The sequence below is a fragment of the Nicotiana tabacum genome, chromosome 24 (genome assembly GCF_000715075.1).
Source record: "Nicotiana tabacum cultivar K326 chromosome 24, ASM71507v2, whole genome shotgun sequence".
Classification (NCBI taxonomy): Eukaryota; Viridiplantae; Streptophyta; class Magnoliopsida; order Solanales; family Solanaceae; genus Nicotiana; species Nicotiana tabacum.
Window position 1 is genome coordinate 84,746,745 of NC_134103.1, and position 20,176 is coordinate 84,766,920.

General features: G+C 39.1%; 1 protein-coding gene across 3 annotated transcripts; it reads left to right on the top strand.

Moving 5' to 3' along the window:
• Positions 1-306: 306 nt before the first annotated feature.
• LOC107814687 (auxin response factor 18) lies at positions 307-3,864 on the top strand. 3 transcript variants are annotated; one of them, XM_075248194.1, is made up of 5 exons: positions 307-397; positions 662-802; positions 971-2,016; positions 2,495-3,333; positions 3,437-3,864. In XM_075248194.1, the coding sequence occupies exons 3-5, from the start codon at positions 988-990 to the stop codon at positions 3,504-3,506; spliced, it is 1,938 nt and encodes a 645-aa protein (XP_075104295.1). In that variant the 5' UTR covers positions 307-397; positions 662-802; positions 971-987; the 3' UTR covers positions 3,507-3,864. The 3 variants fall into 3 exon arrangements, with proteins under 3 accessions (XP_075104295.1, XP_075104294.1, XP_075104293.1); XM_075248193.1 differs by having other exon boundaries at positions 317-802; XM_075248192.1 differs by lacking the exon at positions 307-397 and having other exon boundaries at positions 664-802; positions 917-2,016.
• Positions 3,865-20,176: the final 16,312 nt, after the last annotated feature.

Consider the following 20,176-nt stretch of genomic DNA (forward strand, 5'->3'; position numbering starts at 1 on the left):
AAACTATTTTTACTTATAAAATGGAAACTACCCTTAAAAAATAGTGAAATAGATAGCTTGGTTTAAGATCTTTGTTGTTTTAGTAGCTTCTGAAAGATACGGTAGAGTTTCTTCAGATCCGAAGAAAAAGGTCAGAAAAATCATTGTTTAATTAACCAACCAAAAATGCATGAAAAGTTATAAATATTTCTAAGAGAGAGAGTGACAGAAAAAAAAGACTACCTCCACATTGACTGACACGTAAATAATTGTCAAAATGCATATATAAAGCATATGCATATATATACATATTTGTATGATGATTAAGCATTAGTGCATTTTAGAAACATAAAAATGACAAGTAATTTTTTGTAGCTAAAGGCACTTCAACTTTCCATGATTTCCGATTTTTGCTAGGGTATTTCTTTCTTATCTTTTTCTTCTAATTCAAGGTTAATTCTTGTGTTTTTTTTCTGGTGAATTGTTTTAGTGGGTTACTGTTATTTTTTTTGTGGGTGCTGGAGAAATAGTGTCAAAGTTGGTTCTCGGCGAAGAGAGTTGTATTAGTTCTTGATTTTAGAATAAAATTTGGATTCTTTTTCTTGCTTGATTTTGAACTCAAAGCTGAATATACGCTGCTGGAGGCTTCAAGATTGAAATCTTTTTCGTGTTAAATTTACAGCAATTCAACAAATTTTCTGTGTTTTGCGGCCTTTTTTTCTTGGAGGAAGTTTTCAAGAATTTGACTTCTTTTTGGGACTTAAAAGAGACTACTTGTTGGAGCAATTTTCTGATTTTCAGATGCTTTTGCAGATATAGAAAGGTATGGACTTTACTTCAATCCATTTTAGTTGAATTTATTTTACTTACCTTTTTTTTCTTCTCATTTGATTGTCCTATTAGTATACCTAAAGAATGTGTTTTACATTGATGACAGCATTTCCATTAAAAGTGTGTCAATTAATGAAAAGGGTGTATTGCATTTCTACAGAATCTGTTAATTTGAAGATGATTACTTCTAAGGAAGAAGAAGAGAAGTGGTTAGATTCTAAATTTTGGCATGCCTGTGCTGGTAGTATTGTACAAATGCCTGCAGTTAATTCAATAGTGTTCTACTTTCCTCAAGGACACGCTGAGCACGCGTGTGGAAATGTGGAGTTTAGGAGTGAAATTAGGATTCCATCATATATTCCTTGTAGAGTTTCAGGTATTAAATACATGGCAGATCAAGAAAATGATGAGGTTTTTGCCAAAATTAGGTTGACACCTGTTAGTAGTAATGAGGTTGAAATTGTTGATGATGGGGTGGTTGCGAAAAGCGGGTTGGATAATGATCAGGAAAATCCGACTTCATTTGCAAAGATATTAACGCAATCAGATGCGAATAATGGTGGGGGGTTTTCTGTTCCAAGGTATTGTGCAGATACGATCTTTCCTCGCTTGGACTACTCTGCAGATCCTCCTGTCCAGACTTTACTAGCGAAGGATGTTCACGGGAAGACATGGAAATTCAGACATATTTACCGAGGAACACCTAGGCGTCATCTTTTAACGACCGGTTGGACTACTTTTGTGAATTCAAAAAAGCTCGTCGCGGGGGATTCCATTGTGTTCATGAGGGCTGAAAATGGGGATGTTTGTGTGGGCATTCGCCGAGTAAAGAAGGGAATTGCAGGTGGACATGAGACTTCTTTCGCGGTACCATACAGAGGGTTTTCCACTTTTCTCAGGGATGATGAGAATAAACTAATGAAGAGGGGAAAAGTGAAGGCGGAATCAGTTATTGAAGCTGCAAATCTTGCAGCTAGTGGACAGCCCTTTGAGGTTACTTTCTACCCCCGTGCTAGCACTCCAGAGTTCTTTGTGAAGGCCTCAAGTGTGAAGGCGGCATTGCAGATCCGTTGGTGCTCGGGAATGAGGTTCAAGATGGCCGTCGAAACTGAAGACTCAACGATGAGCTGGTTCATGGGAACTATATGTTCTGTTCAGGTTGCTGATCCCATTCGATGGCCAGATTCGCCCTGGCGGCTTCTTCAGGTAATTTGATCTCTATTCACTGTATCATGTTTTGATCTGTCATATTACTTTTTTGGCCTTTGCTCTGTGCATGCATTCTTTGAGAGAATGTAAAGGTATGAGAATCTAAGTTCAGAAACAATTACATCATACTTCTGACTTTAATGTATCTGTTTCTTTGCAAGAGTAAAATGACGCACTATTTCTTACCCTTTTTATTCAGTGAGCTTGTATTCTCCGTAACAAGTATTTTTGATGAGATGTGACCTCTTGAAGTTGGAGAGTGTGGATTACTGTTATGTGAACTCAATTGAATAATACCTGTGAACACTATTTGTATGATTCTGTAATGCATCTAATTCCTTTATTCAGTCCTTTTCGAAGTGGTAAAAGATGTTAAGCGTGATTTTCCAAACACAGAGCTGATTTACAAGGTTGAAAGTAGCTATTCTAGCTACTTCAATATTGTTTATCTCTAAGTAGAGGTTTACTGCTGCAGGTGACATGGGACGAGCCAGATCTGCTTCAACATGTAAAGTGTGTCAACCCATGGCTTGTGGAATTAGTCTCAAACATGCCCACCGTCCACTTTTCTCCCGTCTCACCCCAACAGAAGAAACCTCGATTACTTCAACGTTCAGATTTTCCTCTTAACTGTCATCTACCTATGCCGGGTTTTCCCGACAACCACTTTCTTCCCAACGACACCCCTGCTGGCATGCAGGGAGCCAGGCATACCCAATATGGTTTCTCATTATCAGATCTCCACCTCAACAAGATGCACTCAAGTCTGTTTCCTGTCGGTTTTCCACCACTTGATCATGCTGCTGCAACCCCTAGTCCCTCCAATAGTACATTAATTCCCAAGCCAAGTAGCAGCGATGATATGTCTTGTTTGCTAACACTCGGAAGTTCCACCAAAACAGTGACCAAATCTGATTGTGACAAAGCACCACAACTTGTACTCTTTGGTCAACCCATATTTACTGAACAGCAGATCTCTCTAAGCAGCTCAGGAGATACGGTTTCTCCTGTTTGTGCAAGGACTAGTTCTTCAGATGGAAATGCAGATAAAATAGGGAACATATCTGATGAATCGGGTTCTACGTTTGATCATCGTGGTCTATCTGAGTTAAATGTAGAGATTGGACACTGTAAAGTTTTCATAGAATCAGAAGATGTAGGACAAACATTGGATTTATCAGTGCTGGGATCGTACGAGGCGTTATGCAAGAAGTTGTCCAATATGTTTGGCATTGAAACCTCAGAGGTGCTTAATCGTGTGCTTTACCAAGATATCACTGGTGCGGTGAAGCAACTTGGTGATGAACCATTTAAGTATGTGTTTAACTTCCCTGTGTGTGATACTCTGCACTCTGACTTCACACAAATTTGCTCCTAAACCATTTTGTTTGTTAATTAGTTTTCATTTCTTTTGCAGTGACTTTGTGAAAACAGCACGAAGGTTAACAATTTTAACGGATGCAAGCAGCATAGGCGCTAGGGAGTAGAGCGAACCAGTAAAATCTTCATTTTGATATCAAACTGTGAGCGCTATTCCTGCACTTTCTTCTTGGACATATCCAGTAGTAGAAGCTCAAACTGTTGAATGACTGAGATTCTGCAACTTTTCAGCTCTAATCTTGGACAGTATGTTTACTAGGTTTGGCGATTATTTTGAGTTTTGTTTTCAGACAATACCTACAACGAACAAGATAATCTTGCTTTTTGTAGGCTTTGTCTGCTCATTCTAAAGTTAGGCTACTTTTAGCGTGCTTGTTACTGCGATGGTAGAAATTCTGTCTCGTTTTCAGTATATTGCTCTTTACAGTTGAAAATTTGAGAAATACAAGAATCATGTTGTCTTCAGCCATTACCTCTTGATCAAAGATTCTTAACCATACTCATGAGCAGGGGCAGAGTTACATGGTTTGAAAGGGGTTCTATTGAATATTTTCGCTGGGAGATTCTGCTTTTGATTTTCGTACGAAATGTTTGTGTGTGTGTATATATATATACACACTTCTGAACTACATAGACACTAAGGAAACTTTTAGTATAATGGTAAAGGTGGCTCAAAAATTGGCGATTCGCCGCTGAATGCCTCACTGTCTTAAAAGTTTCGGAAAAGGGCCAAATATACCCATATACTTTCGAAAATGGTTTAAGAATACTCCTCGTTATACTATTGGATTATATATACCCCTCCCGTCATATTTTGGAACAAATATAACCTTATTTTGGATGGAGTGCCACGTGGAAGCACCAGATGAAAACGATCAATTTCTTTTTTTTTTTACCCAATCCGTTTTTAAAAACCCACCACCCGACCCGTTTTAAAATTTAATTTTTTCAGTTTTTTAAAGTATGTATTTTGTAAAAACTAGAATTTTCTTTTGTGAAAACTGAAAAAAAAAAAAAGGAATTTGCAAAATATATATTTTTAAGTTTTTTTCAGTTTTTTTGAAGTATTTTTTTTTGTAAAAACTGAAAAAAAAATATTTTTTGTAAAAACTGAAAAAAAAAACTCTCCTAAAGCAGTGGACTACATATGCATTAGTTTAAAAAAAAATAAAAAAAATTTGCAAAATCTTTTTTTTTCTTCAGTTTTTACAAAAAAAATACTTTAAAAAACTGAAAAAACTGAAAAATATATATTTTGCAATTTTATTATTATTTTTTTTTTCAGTTTTTACAAAAAAATATTTTTTTTAAAAATGCTTTAAAGTAAAAATCGAAAAATATATATTTTGTAAAAACTGAAAAAAAATAGGAATTTGCAAAATATATATTTTTCAGTTTTTTAAAGTATTATTTTTGTAAAAACTGAAGAAAAAAGAGTTTACAAAATATTTTTAATTTTTTAAAACTAATGCATATGTACTCCTTTAGGACAATCTTTTCTTTTTTCAGTTTTTACAATTTTTTTTTCCAGTTTTTACAAAAAAAATAATTTAAAAAAACTGAAAAATATATATTTTGCAAATTCTTTTTTTTTTTTTCAGTTTTTACAAAAAAAAAAATTCCAGTTTTTTCAAAATATATGCTTTAAAAAAATTGAATTTTAAAACGGGTCGGGTGGTGTGTTTTTAAAAATGGATCGGGTAAAAAAAGAAATGGGTCGTTTTCATCTGGTGCTGCCACGTGGTACTCCATCCAAAATAAGGGTATATTTATTCCAAAGTACGACGGGAGGGGTATATATAACCCAATAGTATAACGAGAGATATTTTTAGACCACTTTCGTAAATATAGGGGTATATTTAGCCCTTTGCCGTAAAAGTTTTCATTGAAGAATTAGAGCAAATATTTTCTCAACGAATTTGGTATATTTTGTGCAGGACTACGTTTCATAGGGGAAAAAACCAACAATTTACATTTAATAAATAATTTTGGAATACTTCGAGTTGACTTGACTAGTGTTAATCTGATCTAATGTAATGTGTACAACACATTTCTGCAGTTCGAAAAGAGCAGAAGTCACATGATCGAAACATTTGTAGTACTGTAGTATTTAAAGCTGCTATTTTGTTGCCGCAAGAGTTGGGAAACTTACATTTATATTTTTTTAAAAATCCATAAAACAGATGACCACAAGGAGTCGGGGACCAAACTGTTACCTTTTTGGACTCAAAGCACAAAAATAGGTGAAAAAAATAATTGATGATCAATTTATATAAAATACATAAATCGAATGCGCTATACCTTAATGTCATGTTTATCCGTTAAGATATAGCGCATGCAACACATGCGCTATATTTGAATTTTAAAATAACGGTCAAAATATAAGTATAGCGCATATACGAGATGCGCTATACCTAAAGTTAAAAAGACAGGTAAGTATAGCGTATCCCATATTTGTGCTATGCCTATATTAAAAAAAGCCCAGTCGTCTTCCTCGCAGATAGAATCAAAAACGGTCCCCCCTCCCCCTAAGCCTAAACCTCTATTGCTCGTTTCGGTGGTCAAATCATCAATTTTTCACAATTCAAAAAACTTTAAATTGAGGTATTCCGACTTACTTTTTGGTAAAACTCATGTATATAAAGTACTAATTAGTTATTTTTACTGTGTTGTATGCTTTTTGTGATCATTTTGTGATATAATTATTTTTTTATTTTTTATCCGGGTTAGTTTATTTATGTGCTAAAAATTTATTTAAAATATATATTATTATTTTATTGAATAATTAGTGTTATATGTGATTTTAGTGTTGTACGTATATTAATATGTGACTTTATTGTTGTTTAATACCCTTTAGTGTTATATTGTGCATTTAATGTTTAATTTAGTACCTTTTAGCGTAGTAAAACTGATAATAAATTTTAGCTTATGGTAGTTGACTTTGTTTATGACTATTTAGAATAGTGTGACTTTAGTGCTCTTTAGGATTCTATAGTCTAGAATAAAAACTATGTGCTCTCATTAACTAACTCGGGTAGAGTACTCAATTATGAATTTAATGTATTAGTAGATAATTATCAAATATTAGATATAAATCATAAAATAATCAGTTGACATTACAAAAGAGACGATGCCGGAAAGTTTGGGCAAAATATGACAGTTAACAAACAAATCGTTACGAATGAAATAAATTCAATATTATTTACTAATAAGTTTGTAGTATTTTTTATATGAATAATTATTAAATATATCTTGATTACTTATGAAAATTTAATATTTAATTCTGTTATAACTCAAAAAATCTAAAAAAAGATGACAGTTTAAATAAAACCCTGCAGAATTTTAGTCAAAAAATGTAGGGAACTAACATATGAAATATTAATATAGAAAATTTATCATCCTAAATATTTGTTATATGAATAATTACTAAAATATCTTATTAGTTATGAAAATTAAATATTTAAAATAACCCCAAAAATATTTGAAAAAAAAATGATAGTTCCAACAAAACCCTCCCGAATTTTAGTCAAAAATGTAAGAAGCTAACAAATAAAAAAATAATATAGAAAACATTTCAACCTAAGTATTTTTATATGAATAATTATTAAATATATCATGATTAGTTATGAAAATTAAATATTTAACTCTCTTATAACCCAAAAATAGCTGAAAAAGATGATAGTTCAAACAAAACCCTACGAATTTTAGTAAAAAAATATAAGAAACTAAGATATAAATTAATATTATATATAATGTATCAACCTAAGTAATAATATAAAAAATTTATCGATTAAATATTAATATAAAAATATCGCAATATATTTAAAGATGTTAAACGATTAAACAGAAAAATACTTTAATTAATATTGTTCAATTTACAGACATCGTCATGGAGCTTCCCCCTGTGCATCCTGGACTGGATCTCAAGAACTACTGTGGCTCCAGGGCAACCATAGGTCTTCACACATCAGGGATAGACAATGCCTGTCCCAGACCTTCCACCCCAGACGTATAGACGATCTGTGGAAGTTCATTAGGGACCACCCACTGCATCCCCGTACAGTTAGATGCCTTCAGCGGACGGGGTTTTACCGAATTATAGAGATCGGCTAGTTGCAGTTCGACTGGGCCCTGATCACAGCTATGATAGAGTGGTGGCTACCGGAGACGCACCCATTTCATCTACCCATTGACGAGGCTACCATCACACTAGAGGACGTGGATATTCTTTTCGGGTTGCTCGTTGATGGTATGCATGTAGCTTACCCGCATGCTCTTAGGGACTATACAGGAGAGGACTACCTTCATATGTTGTAGAGGCTCACCGGTTTCTAGCCTACGGAGCCGACTGCGTTGAGTGGTGCCAGTCGATTGCAGCTGATGCCTGTTAGGCAGCATCTGGTGGCGCTGCACGTGGAGATTACTGATGACTCACCGCCAGAGGATATCGACCGGCAGACGAGGCTGTTGCTGTTGATGATGTTTGGTGGTATTCTGTTCCCGAACTTTTTGGTATACATAGTCAGCTTGCGATTTCTACATCATCTGGAGCAACTAGATGAGTTACCTGGTTACAGCTGGGGTAGAGCTGTTCTAGCTTACCTTTATAGGCAGTTGTGTCGGTCGTCTATGGGCACCGTGAGAGACGGTTCCGATTTTATACCGCTGCCGCAGGTGAAAACATAGTCAATTATTTTCATGATTATAACATAGATAGTAAAAAATGACTTAAATTTTACGTCCACAATTAATATTAGGTTTGGGCCTAGGAGCGGTTCCTGCAGTTCCAGCCACTTCTTCCACCGATAGCTCCAGATGCACCACCTCCACCGTTTCTCCCACTAGCTAGGAGGTGGGTAGATAGGCGAGGCCACGCCCGCGAGGTCGAGGCTCGACATCATCTCCCTTATTATAGGGATTTGTTGGATTTACATGAAGACACTGAGTTACATATATACTTAAGTTTACTTGGCCTGGCTTGATATGACTTGCGTTTACTCACGATTATTGTGTTTAATAAATAGTTCATATGGAGGCCATACAACGACGCGCTCATAGATAGATTTCCAAATTATTGCTCCCACGGCCGAGCTATGTGGATATTTTCAGTCCCACTTATACGTCTCGATATAGTCGAGCATCATGCCATCGAGCGACTCCTTTGACAGTTTGGTCGATGCCAGCTTGTTTCTATTCCGCCCACTTGGCATTCCACACATTACCAGCAGGATGAGAGCCGCAAGGTCGACCAGACATACTTGGCCTGGCTAGAGGCCCAGATAGAGGATTGGAACCAGAGGTATGGCCTGATTCCATCATACCCTCCACCTGACCGTTTGGACGGGGAGCATGAGTATATGGGTTGGTATCGCAGTGTTACCTGACTTCTCATCGGGAATCCCGTTCATCGCGCTGGTGGTCGGTACGTTCCATATGCTGGGCATGAGGCGCTGGTATGTTATTTGTTATACTTACTTATAACGTTACATTACTTTAACATCCTTCCTTAATTAATATTTTATATGCTTTGAAGACTATTGTCTTACACTAGTTCTACAAGTTGGGACTGGAGATGCTACAACATACATGCGAGAGAGCGACAGTTGTGTACGGGCTTGGTCATCGGGTTACTAATCTTGTTGTTGATACATTGAGACGTGCCCGAGAGGATGCGCGCTTAGGATACGAGGCTGCTTATCTTTCTCTAGATGAGTACAATTATAGGCCACAAATGGCCCCTGAACGGGTAGACGTGGCAGGCGTGGCCAGAGAGAAAGGGATGGCCCACGTGGTCATGGTGGTCGGCAAGGATGGGGTCCCCAGCAAGGGTGCATTGAGGCACCCGTGGAGGATATTAGAGATGATCAGCCGGGTGACTATCCTGAGCCATACGATGCTGATCGCGTCCAAATGCACACTTCTAAACAAGGTGTGAAACGGTCGATTGCAATTATAGTAACCCAACGAAGAGTCGGGATCGAACCCACAGGGATCTAGATGGGAGTTAGGGGTATATATTCTAATGAGTGAAATTGAATTATCTTAATTTTCAGTTTCACAAAAAGGGTTTTGTTTCTATTTCAAATTTTACACTAAAGTTTGCAGAATAAAGAAATCAGACTAGGATAGTTGTTTTTGATGTTTTTCAAATTTGTAAAAAGCCTAGGGTTGTGACCATTACCTAGGTGTTTTCCTAATGGAATAAAGACCTTAATGCTTGATTTTTTGATTGGGGTGTACTATAGCTATCAACTATTAATTACCAACTCAATACCTCTCGGTCAGAGAGTGGTTTTGCCCAATTTGTCTTTCTCAAGACCAAATAGGTATCACACAAAACAGTTGATAAAAGCTCAAGTCGGGTTATTACTATCTCTAGGTTGAACCCTTTAATTGGGTTAATCAATCTCTCGATTGACCCAATTCCTTGTTAGCCAAGTTTTCCTAGACTAAGTCTCTCTTTCTCAAGTAAAGACTAAGTCAAAAAGGCATGAACTAATGTTTGCAACCATTAATTCCACAAATCAAAGCATGAACTAGGCTAAATAATAAATACTCAATCATAAACAAACACTAATTTAATTACCCATAAGGTTTACACACTAGGGTTGGGTTTGAAGAAAAAGAAGAAGGAATACTAATTAAACTCATAATGTAAGCTTAAGATAATACAATCTATTGTAAAATACACCAAAATATAGTAAACTTCCAAAAGAGGCAAAGAAAAATGGCTACAGAACTTGCAAATGTCAAAAACTTAACCTAATTTTGTGAAACTCGTCTATTTATACAAGGCTGGAAATTTCGGACAAAAATGCCCTTCGGGAGGTTCTGTGACCGCACAATTCCATGTGCGGTCTGCAACATTCTTCATCTGGTAGGAGCTGGGATTCTGTGGCCGCACAATTCTAAACTGCAGCCTCGAGGCAATGTTTCTGTGGTCCGCAGATTTAGCACTACGGTCGCAAGGCACTCTTTTGCGGTCCGGACTTGGCTTTTTTTTATCTCTCTGATCCTGGATCCTAGCCTAGCTTTTGAGGCCGCACAATTCATGTGCGGTCCGCAATTTGCTCAAAAGTCTATTGAGTTTTCCTTCTTTGATTGCGGCCGTAGAAGAAATTCTGCTGACCGCACATTGTAAGCTTCTGTGCCTTTTATTGCCTTGTGTTTAGACTACTCCTTTTTGAGTTGGATTTCATCTCGGGAGTCCAACATCCAGCATTCCTACAATTTTGCACATTTTATTAGTTTCGGAAATACAATTTAATATTTTTCGACTAAAACAAAAGCTAAAAGGCGCTAATAAGTAGTCAAAATCTCCACTTATCAACTCTCCCAAACTTAAGTCTTTGCTTGTCCTCAAGCAAACAAAATATCTCCCATCTCCATAAGTTAAGGGTCATTTCAGCCTGTCAAAGGTGAGCCATTTACACATCAGTTGGGAGCAACAATTACCCACACTACTTATATATTATCAACAAGTCGACAAGTTAAACGTTCATGCACATATAGTTCTAATATGACACTTTGAGCATCAAGAGATGACTTTATTCATCAAGGAAGCTCGCTCTCTCATGTAGGTCATTGTGGATCCCAAACTCCTCCTCCTTTACTCCCCGTTTGCATAGCTCACTTAAGAAGTTTAACACTCAATCCAAAGATTTATGAAAGGTTCACTCATCTCTCTCAAGAGAATGTCGCAAGTACGGCTTCTAGTACCATAGGCTTGCCCCTCATGTAGATCGCCACTAATGTAAGCTCACTTGGATAGAAATCAAGTAGGGCTTCTTCCGCGATGTAATGAAGGCTTTTGGATTAGGGTTGGATATACTATGGTTGAGTGGGTTCACCTTTCCTTCAGCACTCTATTTTTTTATTCTCGGCTCACTCTTTGCCAATTCTTTAAGGCACTTTCTTTTCCTTGGGGAACTAGAGAGACTTAATATCACTCTTTCTTGATAATAACAATCATTTTCTCCCTCTTTGATTTCTTCATGTTTTGGATCATTATCTCTCTTTGAATCCCTTCAACTCTTCCACTTATTCATTTTTTTTTTTGCATTTTTCTTTTTGTTCTTTTCTTTTCTTGCCTTTCCTTCTCATCATTTATTTTTCTCTTTTTGTGCCTTGATACCTCTTTCAAGTTCCTCGTCTCTCCACCAAACTTAAGTTTTTTAGCCAATTATTTCACAAGAGTATTAAGGAAAGCTCGGGTGCGAAGAAAGGGTCACGACAAAACGGGTAAAGGCTTGTAACATGGTTATCAAATGAGAAAGGCTTGAGGCTCGAATGGGTTGACTAGGGATAACAACATTGGTAGGCAATGAAAAATTCAAACAGGCCAAGTAAAGACTACAATCACTTCTCAAGCCAAGCAAAACCTAAGATTTTGCCTTGAAACACATTCGGGGCAAGTTCTAGACCTTTCGCATGGGTACTTGGACTAGCAACAAAGCATCTCACCCCTCACGCAACTGGATTGTTAAAGAGGATAGAGTCGAGGGCCCACAACGACCACATTCAAGATTGAAAATCACTATGGTTCGATTAGACCACTCGATGATTGCCTAAGTCAACACAAGAGTCACAAAGTCACTAACTAGAGCTATTTCTTTCAAAAACCTTGTTTCTAACCATAAGCACGTAGTTAAGTGTGTTGGTACCAAGTGAAACATGTTTGACTCTTCGAGCATGACTTAATTAGGTCTTTTTATTCATTACTACTGCTATTATTACCTAAACACCAAAAACGGACTCGGTCCCTTAAGAAGGTTGTCACGCCATCCATCGTTGGGAAGAGTCATCTGCTTCACAAAAAAACTACCCTTGGAGAGAACCGTGGCATTAAGAAAATCAAAGGCTTATTATCTACTAAAACCTAAAAAGAAGCTACTAAAATAAACAAAGAAGCTACTAACTCAAAATGAAGCTACTAGATTAAACACTAACTAAAAGGAAAACAAACATAAAGAAGCTACAAAGCAAAAACTATCGAAAGCATAACGAATATACATAATGAGGGAGAAGGAGAAGATATATACATAATGAGAGAAGAATAAGAAAATAGTATCAAGTTATTACAAGCCAAATGTCTCAGAATCATCAAATAAGATCAAATAAACTCTACCCCCTTGAATAAAAATAAGCATTGTCCTCATTGCTTAACAAAATAAGAGTAAAGGAAGGGTAAGCGTGAAGAAGAACTCCCTATTGCTCCTTGGACATCTCTGTGTCCCCAGCGTGAAGTCCCATCTAACTGGATCTCATCATCCTCAACTCTGGGAGTGACTAGGTTGGTGAACATCTGACGCACTGCCTCGGCAGCAAAGTCTGGCTCCTCAGACTGGCCAGCTGGTGCCACTAGTGTTGTTGGTACTGTAGGATCTGGACCTGGATGGTGTGGGTCAATCAACATGTCAAATAGTATATCTCCGGCTGCAGCAAGCTTGGTAACCTGTCTCCGGATCTTGTCCACTGACTTCTTGGAGGCCTGGGATTTTCTTATCTTCTTTACTTCTTTTCCCAGTTCTTCGATCACCGACCCATGCTGTACCAATGTAGCCATGATGGTGTTCTGGTTCTCCAGTAGCTTCTTCAATGTTTCTTCAACTGATGGGGGCATCTGAGGTGCCGGAATAGAAAAATGTGCTGCAACAGTCCTGGATAAGTCAGACAGATTTGTAGTGGTTGTCTGCATCCAGTTGTGTGTAGGCTCGCTAATGTCTGGGAGACTTGCAGCGTAGAAAGTTGAGCAGTAGGCATGGGCACCGGCTTCAAAGCCGAGGTGGAACCTGTGACAGGAACTGCTGTAGGAACTGAGGATGGTGGTGGAGGCATGTTTGTGGCACTAGATGAAGGCTCGGCCGAAGTGGATGGAACATCCACCCTTTGCATTCTCTAAACTGCCTCAACACTTCGGGGTTATACCTCTCAAGATCTTTCAACTGAAATTGCCGCTCAAGAGAGAGCGACCTCACTGGCCACCACTCACGGAAGCTGGTGAAGGCGGCCAAACTGACAAAATGGTCCTCCCATATCTCTTTCTTCTTCGACCTCTCGAGGCCGGTAACGGTAGCATCTCCCACTCTACCATCATAGAGGATGTCCTGCACTGATGTCTCTGGTACCTCAGGGGAATGTGTAATAGATGGCTCAGAAGACTGACTAGCACTTTCCGAGCCCTCGGAAGTGCTATGAGATGTGGAAGACTCGTCCCTGAGTTGATACCTCTCTAGCGGCCTTGACTGGACAACCGACTACTTATGTACAGAGGCTGAGTTGCCCTCTGATGCTTCCCTAGATGGGGCATAAGAACTGGTCTCGGAAAGGTCTGCACCTCTCCCTCTGCCCGCTGCTGTTTTCTTTCTAATTTCATGTTGTTGGGCACTAGGTAAGGGTCTCTTCCCTCGTCCCCGAGATGGGTCACTCCTTCCTTTAGAAGTGTTGCCTCTGCCTCTCGATCGCACCATTTTCTGTACCAAGCAAAGGTGATTGTTAGTTGCAGTTCAAGTTCAAACATGCAATGAGTTATGTAAGGACACATCAGAAGACACAGTGAGGAAATATAGTTGAAACTGCGGTCTGCACATTTTTCATTGCAGCCGCATATTGGGCCATTGGGGACCACATAATTCTTTTTCGCGGCCGTAAATAAGGAATGTGGTCCGCATATTTTCTATTGCGCCCACAAAGCAGAGACCTAAATTATGCCAACTCTCTGATGATAGAGAATTAGCTGATGTGCGACCGCAACATATTTTCTGCGGACAACACATTTTGGTCTTGTGGCCGCACATTGAAGAACTAACATGCACACTCTCTGAAGATAGTAAAATAGTTGTTTTGCGGCCACAATGGAAATTCTGTGGTCCGCACAATTTTTCTTACGGCCGCAGACTCATGCTTAACTACAGGTTCCCTAGACCCAACTTCTGCGGACCGCATAATTTTTTGTGCGGCCACAGATTTCAAACAATTACGATCATGCAGGCATTGTTATTTAGGGCTTGCAATTTTTTGCACAAATTTGACATGGAAACAATGTACATGCATGAAAATCTAGTTACCTAGTTCCCAATTAGCAAGTACTAGTTGACCCACTATAGATTTATCCCCACAAGTATGTACAATTAGATTCAACAGACAAGTGACCTAACATTAATTAAAAAGCTATGAATCAAACTAAAAATTGAAAAATCTAACAAGTAATTGAAGCATACCATATATGAATGAGTGCAAGAAATCAGTGATCAACAGTTGCTAGGCGTGTGGGCAGTTTATTTAAGAAGAGATTTCAAATTGGTGCAAGTTTTGTACTTAGAGAGGGAAAAGGGTAACAGTAGCCCTAACCCCTATATTTATACATATCGATTTTGCCAAGGGAAGGAGAAGTGAGTGCGGCCGCAGAAATCCAATTGCGGTGCGCACTCCATTACCTGGGGGATCAGTTGCCCTTTTGTTTTGTGGTTCGCATAATTATGTGTGCGGCTGCAGATCCTTATTGCAGACCGCAAATTTGTTGTTGCGGCCACAGATTGACCCATTTTTCTGACGGACCAACTTCAGAGAGTTGGCATTTTTCACATTCCAGTTCTGCGGTCCGCAAGATTATTGTGCGACCGCAGGGAACTTTTGCTGCAACAGCTGGAAATGTGCGGTGCACAATTATGCACACTTAGCCAGATTTCTGTCCACCATTCCTGTGAGGCACACTCATTCCTGCAGCATACTTCAAATCAAGTTAGCACAAAAATGACTTCTAACTACAAAAGAAATAAAGAAAATAAAAAAAAACATGGGTTGTCTCCCAAGAAGCGCCTGATTTAACGTCGCGGCACAACCTAGATTACCATCATTTGAAATGAATCACTGCCACAACATGGCCATTACCAACTTTTCCCAAATAGTGCTTCACCCGGTGACCATTGACTCGGAATACCTCATTGTTTTTGTTCTTCAAGTCCAATGCACTAAAAGGCATCACACATACAATTTCAAAGGGACCACTTCATTTAGACTTTAGCTTTCCGGAAAATATCCTCAACCGTGAGTTGAACAACAATACAAGATCACCACCTTGAACTCTTTGTTCCAAATGTATTTGTCATGAAGATATTTCATCTTTTCTTTATAAAAGAATGAACTTGCATAAGCATGGTACCAGAACACATCCAATTCATTCAAATGTGCAACCCTCAAGTTAGCGGCTATATCCCAATCAAGATTCAACATCTTTATAGCCCACATAGCTTTGTGCTTAAGTTCTACCGGAAGATGACAAGCTTTTCTGAACACCAACCGGTATAGAGACATTCCGATAGGTGTTTTGTAAGCCGTCCGATAAGCCCATAATGCATCATCAAGATTCTCTGACCAATCCGTCCGGTTAGCATTCACTGTTTTGGATAAAATACTCTTTATCTCCCGGTTGGAGACTTCCACTTGACCGCTAGCTTGTGGATGATAAGGAGTCGTGACTTTATTAGTAACACCATACTTGCTAAGTAAAGTGTCGAAAGCCTTGTTGCAAAAATGCGACCCCCCATCGCTTATGATACCCATTGGAGTACCAAACCTTGTGAAAATGTTCTTCTTCAAGAACGCCACCACACTTATCGCTTCATTGTTGGGTAAAGAAATGGCCTGAATCCATTTAGACACATAATCAATCGCGACCAAGATATAGGTGTTCCCACAAGAACTCACAAAAGGAACCATGAAGTAAAAAGTCAACACCCCACACATTAAAGATATCAATCTCCAAAATAGTAGTGAGAGGCATTTTATTCTTTTTCGAGATTCCACCGACCCTTTGACATTCATCACATCTTTTCACTAACTCACTTGCATCCTTATAAAGAGTGGGCCAATAGAAACCACAACTTAGCACTTTAGCCGTCGTTCTTGCTCCACCATGGTGACTACCATATGGCGAAGAATGATAAGCCCCAAGAATTTCATATTGCTCTTCTTCCGGTATACATCTTCTAATCACCCCATTCATACAAATTCGAAAAAGGTACGGTTCATCCCAATAATAATCTTGACAATCCCGTTTGAGCTTCTTCCTTTGGTTTGAAGAGAACTCATCCGGGATGATTCCACACACAAGGAAATTTGCTAGATCCGCAAACCATAGTACCTCATTCATTGAAATAGCCAAGAGTTGCTCATCGGGGAAGGAATCATTGATTTCAAGACCATCATGCGGCCTAACCTCCTTCTCCAAACGAGACAAGTAGTCTGCCACTTGATTTTCACTCCCTTTTCTATCTTGGATGTCAATATCAAATTTTTGCAAAAAAAGCAACCATCTCATCAACCGAGCTTTGGAATCTTTCTTGCTCATAAGATAACGAAGTGTCGCATGATCCGTGTGGACAATAATTTTCGCAACCATCAAGTACGGGCAAAACTTCTCAATTACAAACATAATGGCAAGGAGCTATTTCTCCGTAACGGTATAGTTGACTTGGGAACCATTCATGGTTTTACTAGTATAGTAGACCGGATGAAAAATCTTGTTGATGCGTTGCCCTAAAACAGCCCCAACTGCTACGTCACTAGCATCGCACATGAGCTCAAAAGGAATACTCCAATTAGGAGCGGTGATAATGAGTGGTTGTCAATTTGAAATTTAACAATTCGAAGGCTCTCATGCAATCATCATTGAAGTGAAACTTAGCAACTTTCTCTAAAAGCTTACACAACGAGTTCACCACTTTAGAGAAATCCTTGATGAAGCGTCGGTAAAACCCCGAGTGGCCTAAGAAACTCTGCACGCCTTTCACTGAAGTTGGAGGTGGAAGTTTAGAAATCACCTCAATCTTTACCTTGTCGACTTGAGTGCCATTCTTTGAGATCTTGTGGCCAAGGATAATGCCTTCCTCGACCATAAAATGACACTTCTCCCAATTTAGCACCAAATTCATTTCTTCACAACTTGCCAATACTTTATCCAAACTTGCCAAGCAATCATCAAAGGAATCCCCAACCACCGAGAAGTCATCCATGAAAACTTCAAGCTAGTCTTCTACATGTCCGTGAAGATAGCTATCATACACTTTTGAAAAGTCGCTGGTGCATTTCATAACCCAAATGGCATCCGCTTGAAAGCGAAAGTACCATAGGGACATGTAAAGGTTATTTTCTCTTGATCCTCCGGAGCAATAAGGATTTGGTTATAGCCCGAATATCCATCTAGAAAGCAATAGAAAGCACGGCCGGCCAACTTATTAATCATTTGGTCAAGGAATGGAAGTGGAAAATGATCATTTCTTGCGATTTTGTTGATCTTGCGATAGTCCATACACACTCTCCAACCGGTCATCGTTCTTGTGGGAATCAACTCATTCTTGTCATTGGTGACCACCGTCATGCCCCCCTTCTTTGGGACACATCGCACAAGAGAAGTCCAAGAACCATCGGAAATGGGGTAGACAACCCCGGCATCCAACCACTTGATAATCTCCTTCTTGACCACTTCTCGCATAGCCTCATTGAGTCTCCTTTGATGTTTTATAGATGGTTTGGCATCCTCCTCCAAGTTAATCTTGTGCATGCAAAATGCGGGGCTTATTCCCCCAATATCCGCCAATGTCCATCCAATAGCCTTCTTCCTCTTATGTAGCACCGCCAATGTAGAGTCTACCTGCATGTTAGTCAAACAAGAGGAAAGAATAACCGATAAAGTAGAACAAGGACCAAGATATTCATACCGAAGATGTGGAGGCAATGGCTTTAACTCCAAGGTAGGAGGCTCTTCAATGGAAGGCCTTGTAGGAGGGATTTTCCTATTTTCGAGATCCAAAGATAGTTTTCTAGGTGCATAGTTGTACGACCCCATTTCTTGCAAAGAGTTCATACATTCCACGAATCCATCCATCTCGTCATCATCAAAGTTGATCAAGACGGCCTCCAACATATCACCCACATTGATCGTGGCACTTGTATCATCAACAATCACATCGGTCACCAATTCCACAAAAGAACACACTTCATTGCTATTTGGTTGCCGTGTGGATTTGCACACGCGGAATACCACTTTTTCATCACCCACTCGAAAAGCGAGTTCTCCAGCTTCCACATCATAAAGAGCCTTCCCCGTAACAAGGAAAGATCTTCCAAGAATAATCGGCACCTCATAATCCACTTCACAATCAAGAATGACAAAATCCACCGGAAGAATGAATTTATCAACACGAACCAATATATCTTCAATCACTCCCAATGGTCTCTTCATGGAACGATCGGCCATTTGTAATCTCATAGAGGTGGGTCTTGGTTGCACAATTCCCAACGTCTTGAAAACCAAATAGGGCATTAAATTGATACTTGCCCCAAGATCACAAAGAGCTTTAGAAAACCCGGCACTTTCAATTGTGCAAGGAATTATTAAAGCGCCGGGAGCTTCCAATTTAGGAGCCATTGAATACACGATTGTACTCACTTGATGAGTGACCTTGATAGTTTCAAAATTCATCGACTACTTCTTTGTCACAAGATCCTTCATAAACTTTGCATAACCGGATATTTGTTCCAAAGCTTCAACTAATGACACATTGATTGAGAGACTCTTCATCATTTCAATAAACTTTTTGAATTGATTCTCGCCATTTTTCTTGGCAAACCTTTGAGGATATGGAGGTGGAGGCTTAGGCAATGTCGCCTTAGCCTTTTGCACTACCGGTTCCGGTATGTCAATAACGTGATCCCTAGGCGGGTTCACATCCTCTTGAGTCTCTTACACATTATCATTAATATCAATCCAAACCTCATCATTTGTTTGTACTACATCGTCTGGGACCTCTTCTTATTGTACCACTTGCTCGTCGTCCACAAGTTGCCTATGACTTGAGATGGGTGCATTCCCACCTCTTCCGCTTCTTGTAGTAACGGCCATGGCATGCCCCGTGTTGTTCCCACCCTTTGGGTTCACCACCGTGTCACTTGGTAGTGCCCCCTTAGGACGAGAATTTAGAGCTTGAGAGATTTGCCCCATTTAAACTTCTAAGTTGCGGATTGATGTGTTGTGTGAGGCAAATTGGGCATCAGAATCGGCATTCTTTTCCATCATTTGCTTGAACATGTTCTCAGTACACCCCATTTCATTGTTGGAAGAACTAGGACCATGGGAAGGATAAGGAGGCGGGTTGTTAGGTTGTTGATACACTGGGGGGCTTTGAAAACCCGACCCCCGATTGCCTTGATTATTGTTCCATCTACCTTGATTGTTACCTCCCCAATTTCCTTGATTATTTCCATTCCAATTTCCCTTATTGTTGTTGTTATGCCAATTCCCTTGATTGTTTTCACCACTCCAATTACCTTAGTTGTTAGAATTCCAATTGACTTGATTGTTTTGAGGCAACCATTGTTGTTGGCTTGGGCCTTGGAAGATATTTCGTTGTCCTTGAAAGTTGTTCACATATTGCACCTCCTCTTCTTGGTCATTGTAAGAATCATTTTGATCAAACCCACTATCTTCTTGCACAAAATTGTTCACTCGTTGTTGTACTTGTGGACCCTTGGTTTTCCATTTGTTTACCATCATGTTTACTCCCTCCATGACATTGACTTGCCTAGTATTTTGCACTTGTTGAAGTTGAGCCTTTGCGAGTTGATTCATGGTGGTAGTCAATTCGGCTATGGCTTGCCCATGGTCATGCAACTCTTTATGAAGGTGGATCACATTGGGATCCTTGTGAAACATTAACCCGGGATTGCCATGCCGATGAAGTTTCTACCATTTCATCTAAAATCTCACACGTCTCCGCAT

Bases quoted from the DNA above. Each gene is read 5' to 3' on its own strand.
- LOC107814687 (XM_075248192.1), top strand. From the start codon at position 943: ATGAAAAGGGTGTATTGCATTTCTACAGAATCTGTTAATTTGAAGATG. The intron at 2,017-2,494 runs GTAATTTGATCT...TTACTGCTGCAG, and splicing joins CGCCCTGGCGGCTTCTTCAG to GTGACATGGGACGAGCCAGA. The intron at 3,334-3,436 runs GTATGTGTTTAA...TTTCTTTTGCAG, and splicing joins CTTGGTGATGAACCATTTAA to TGACTTTGTGAAAACAGCAC.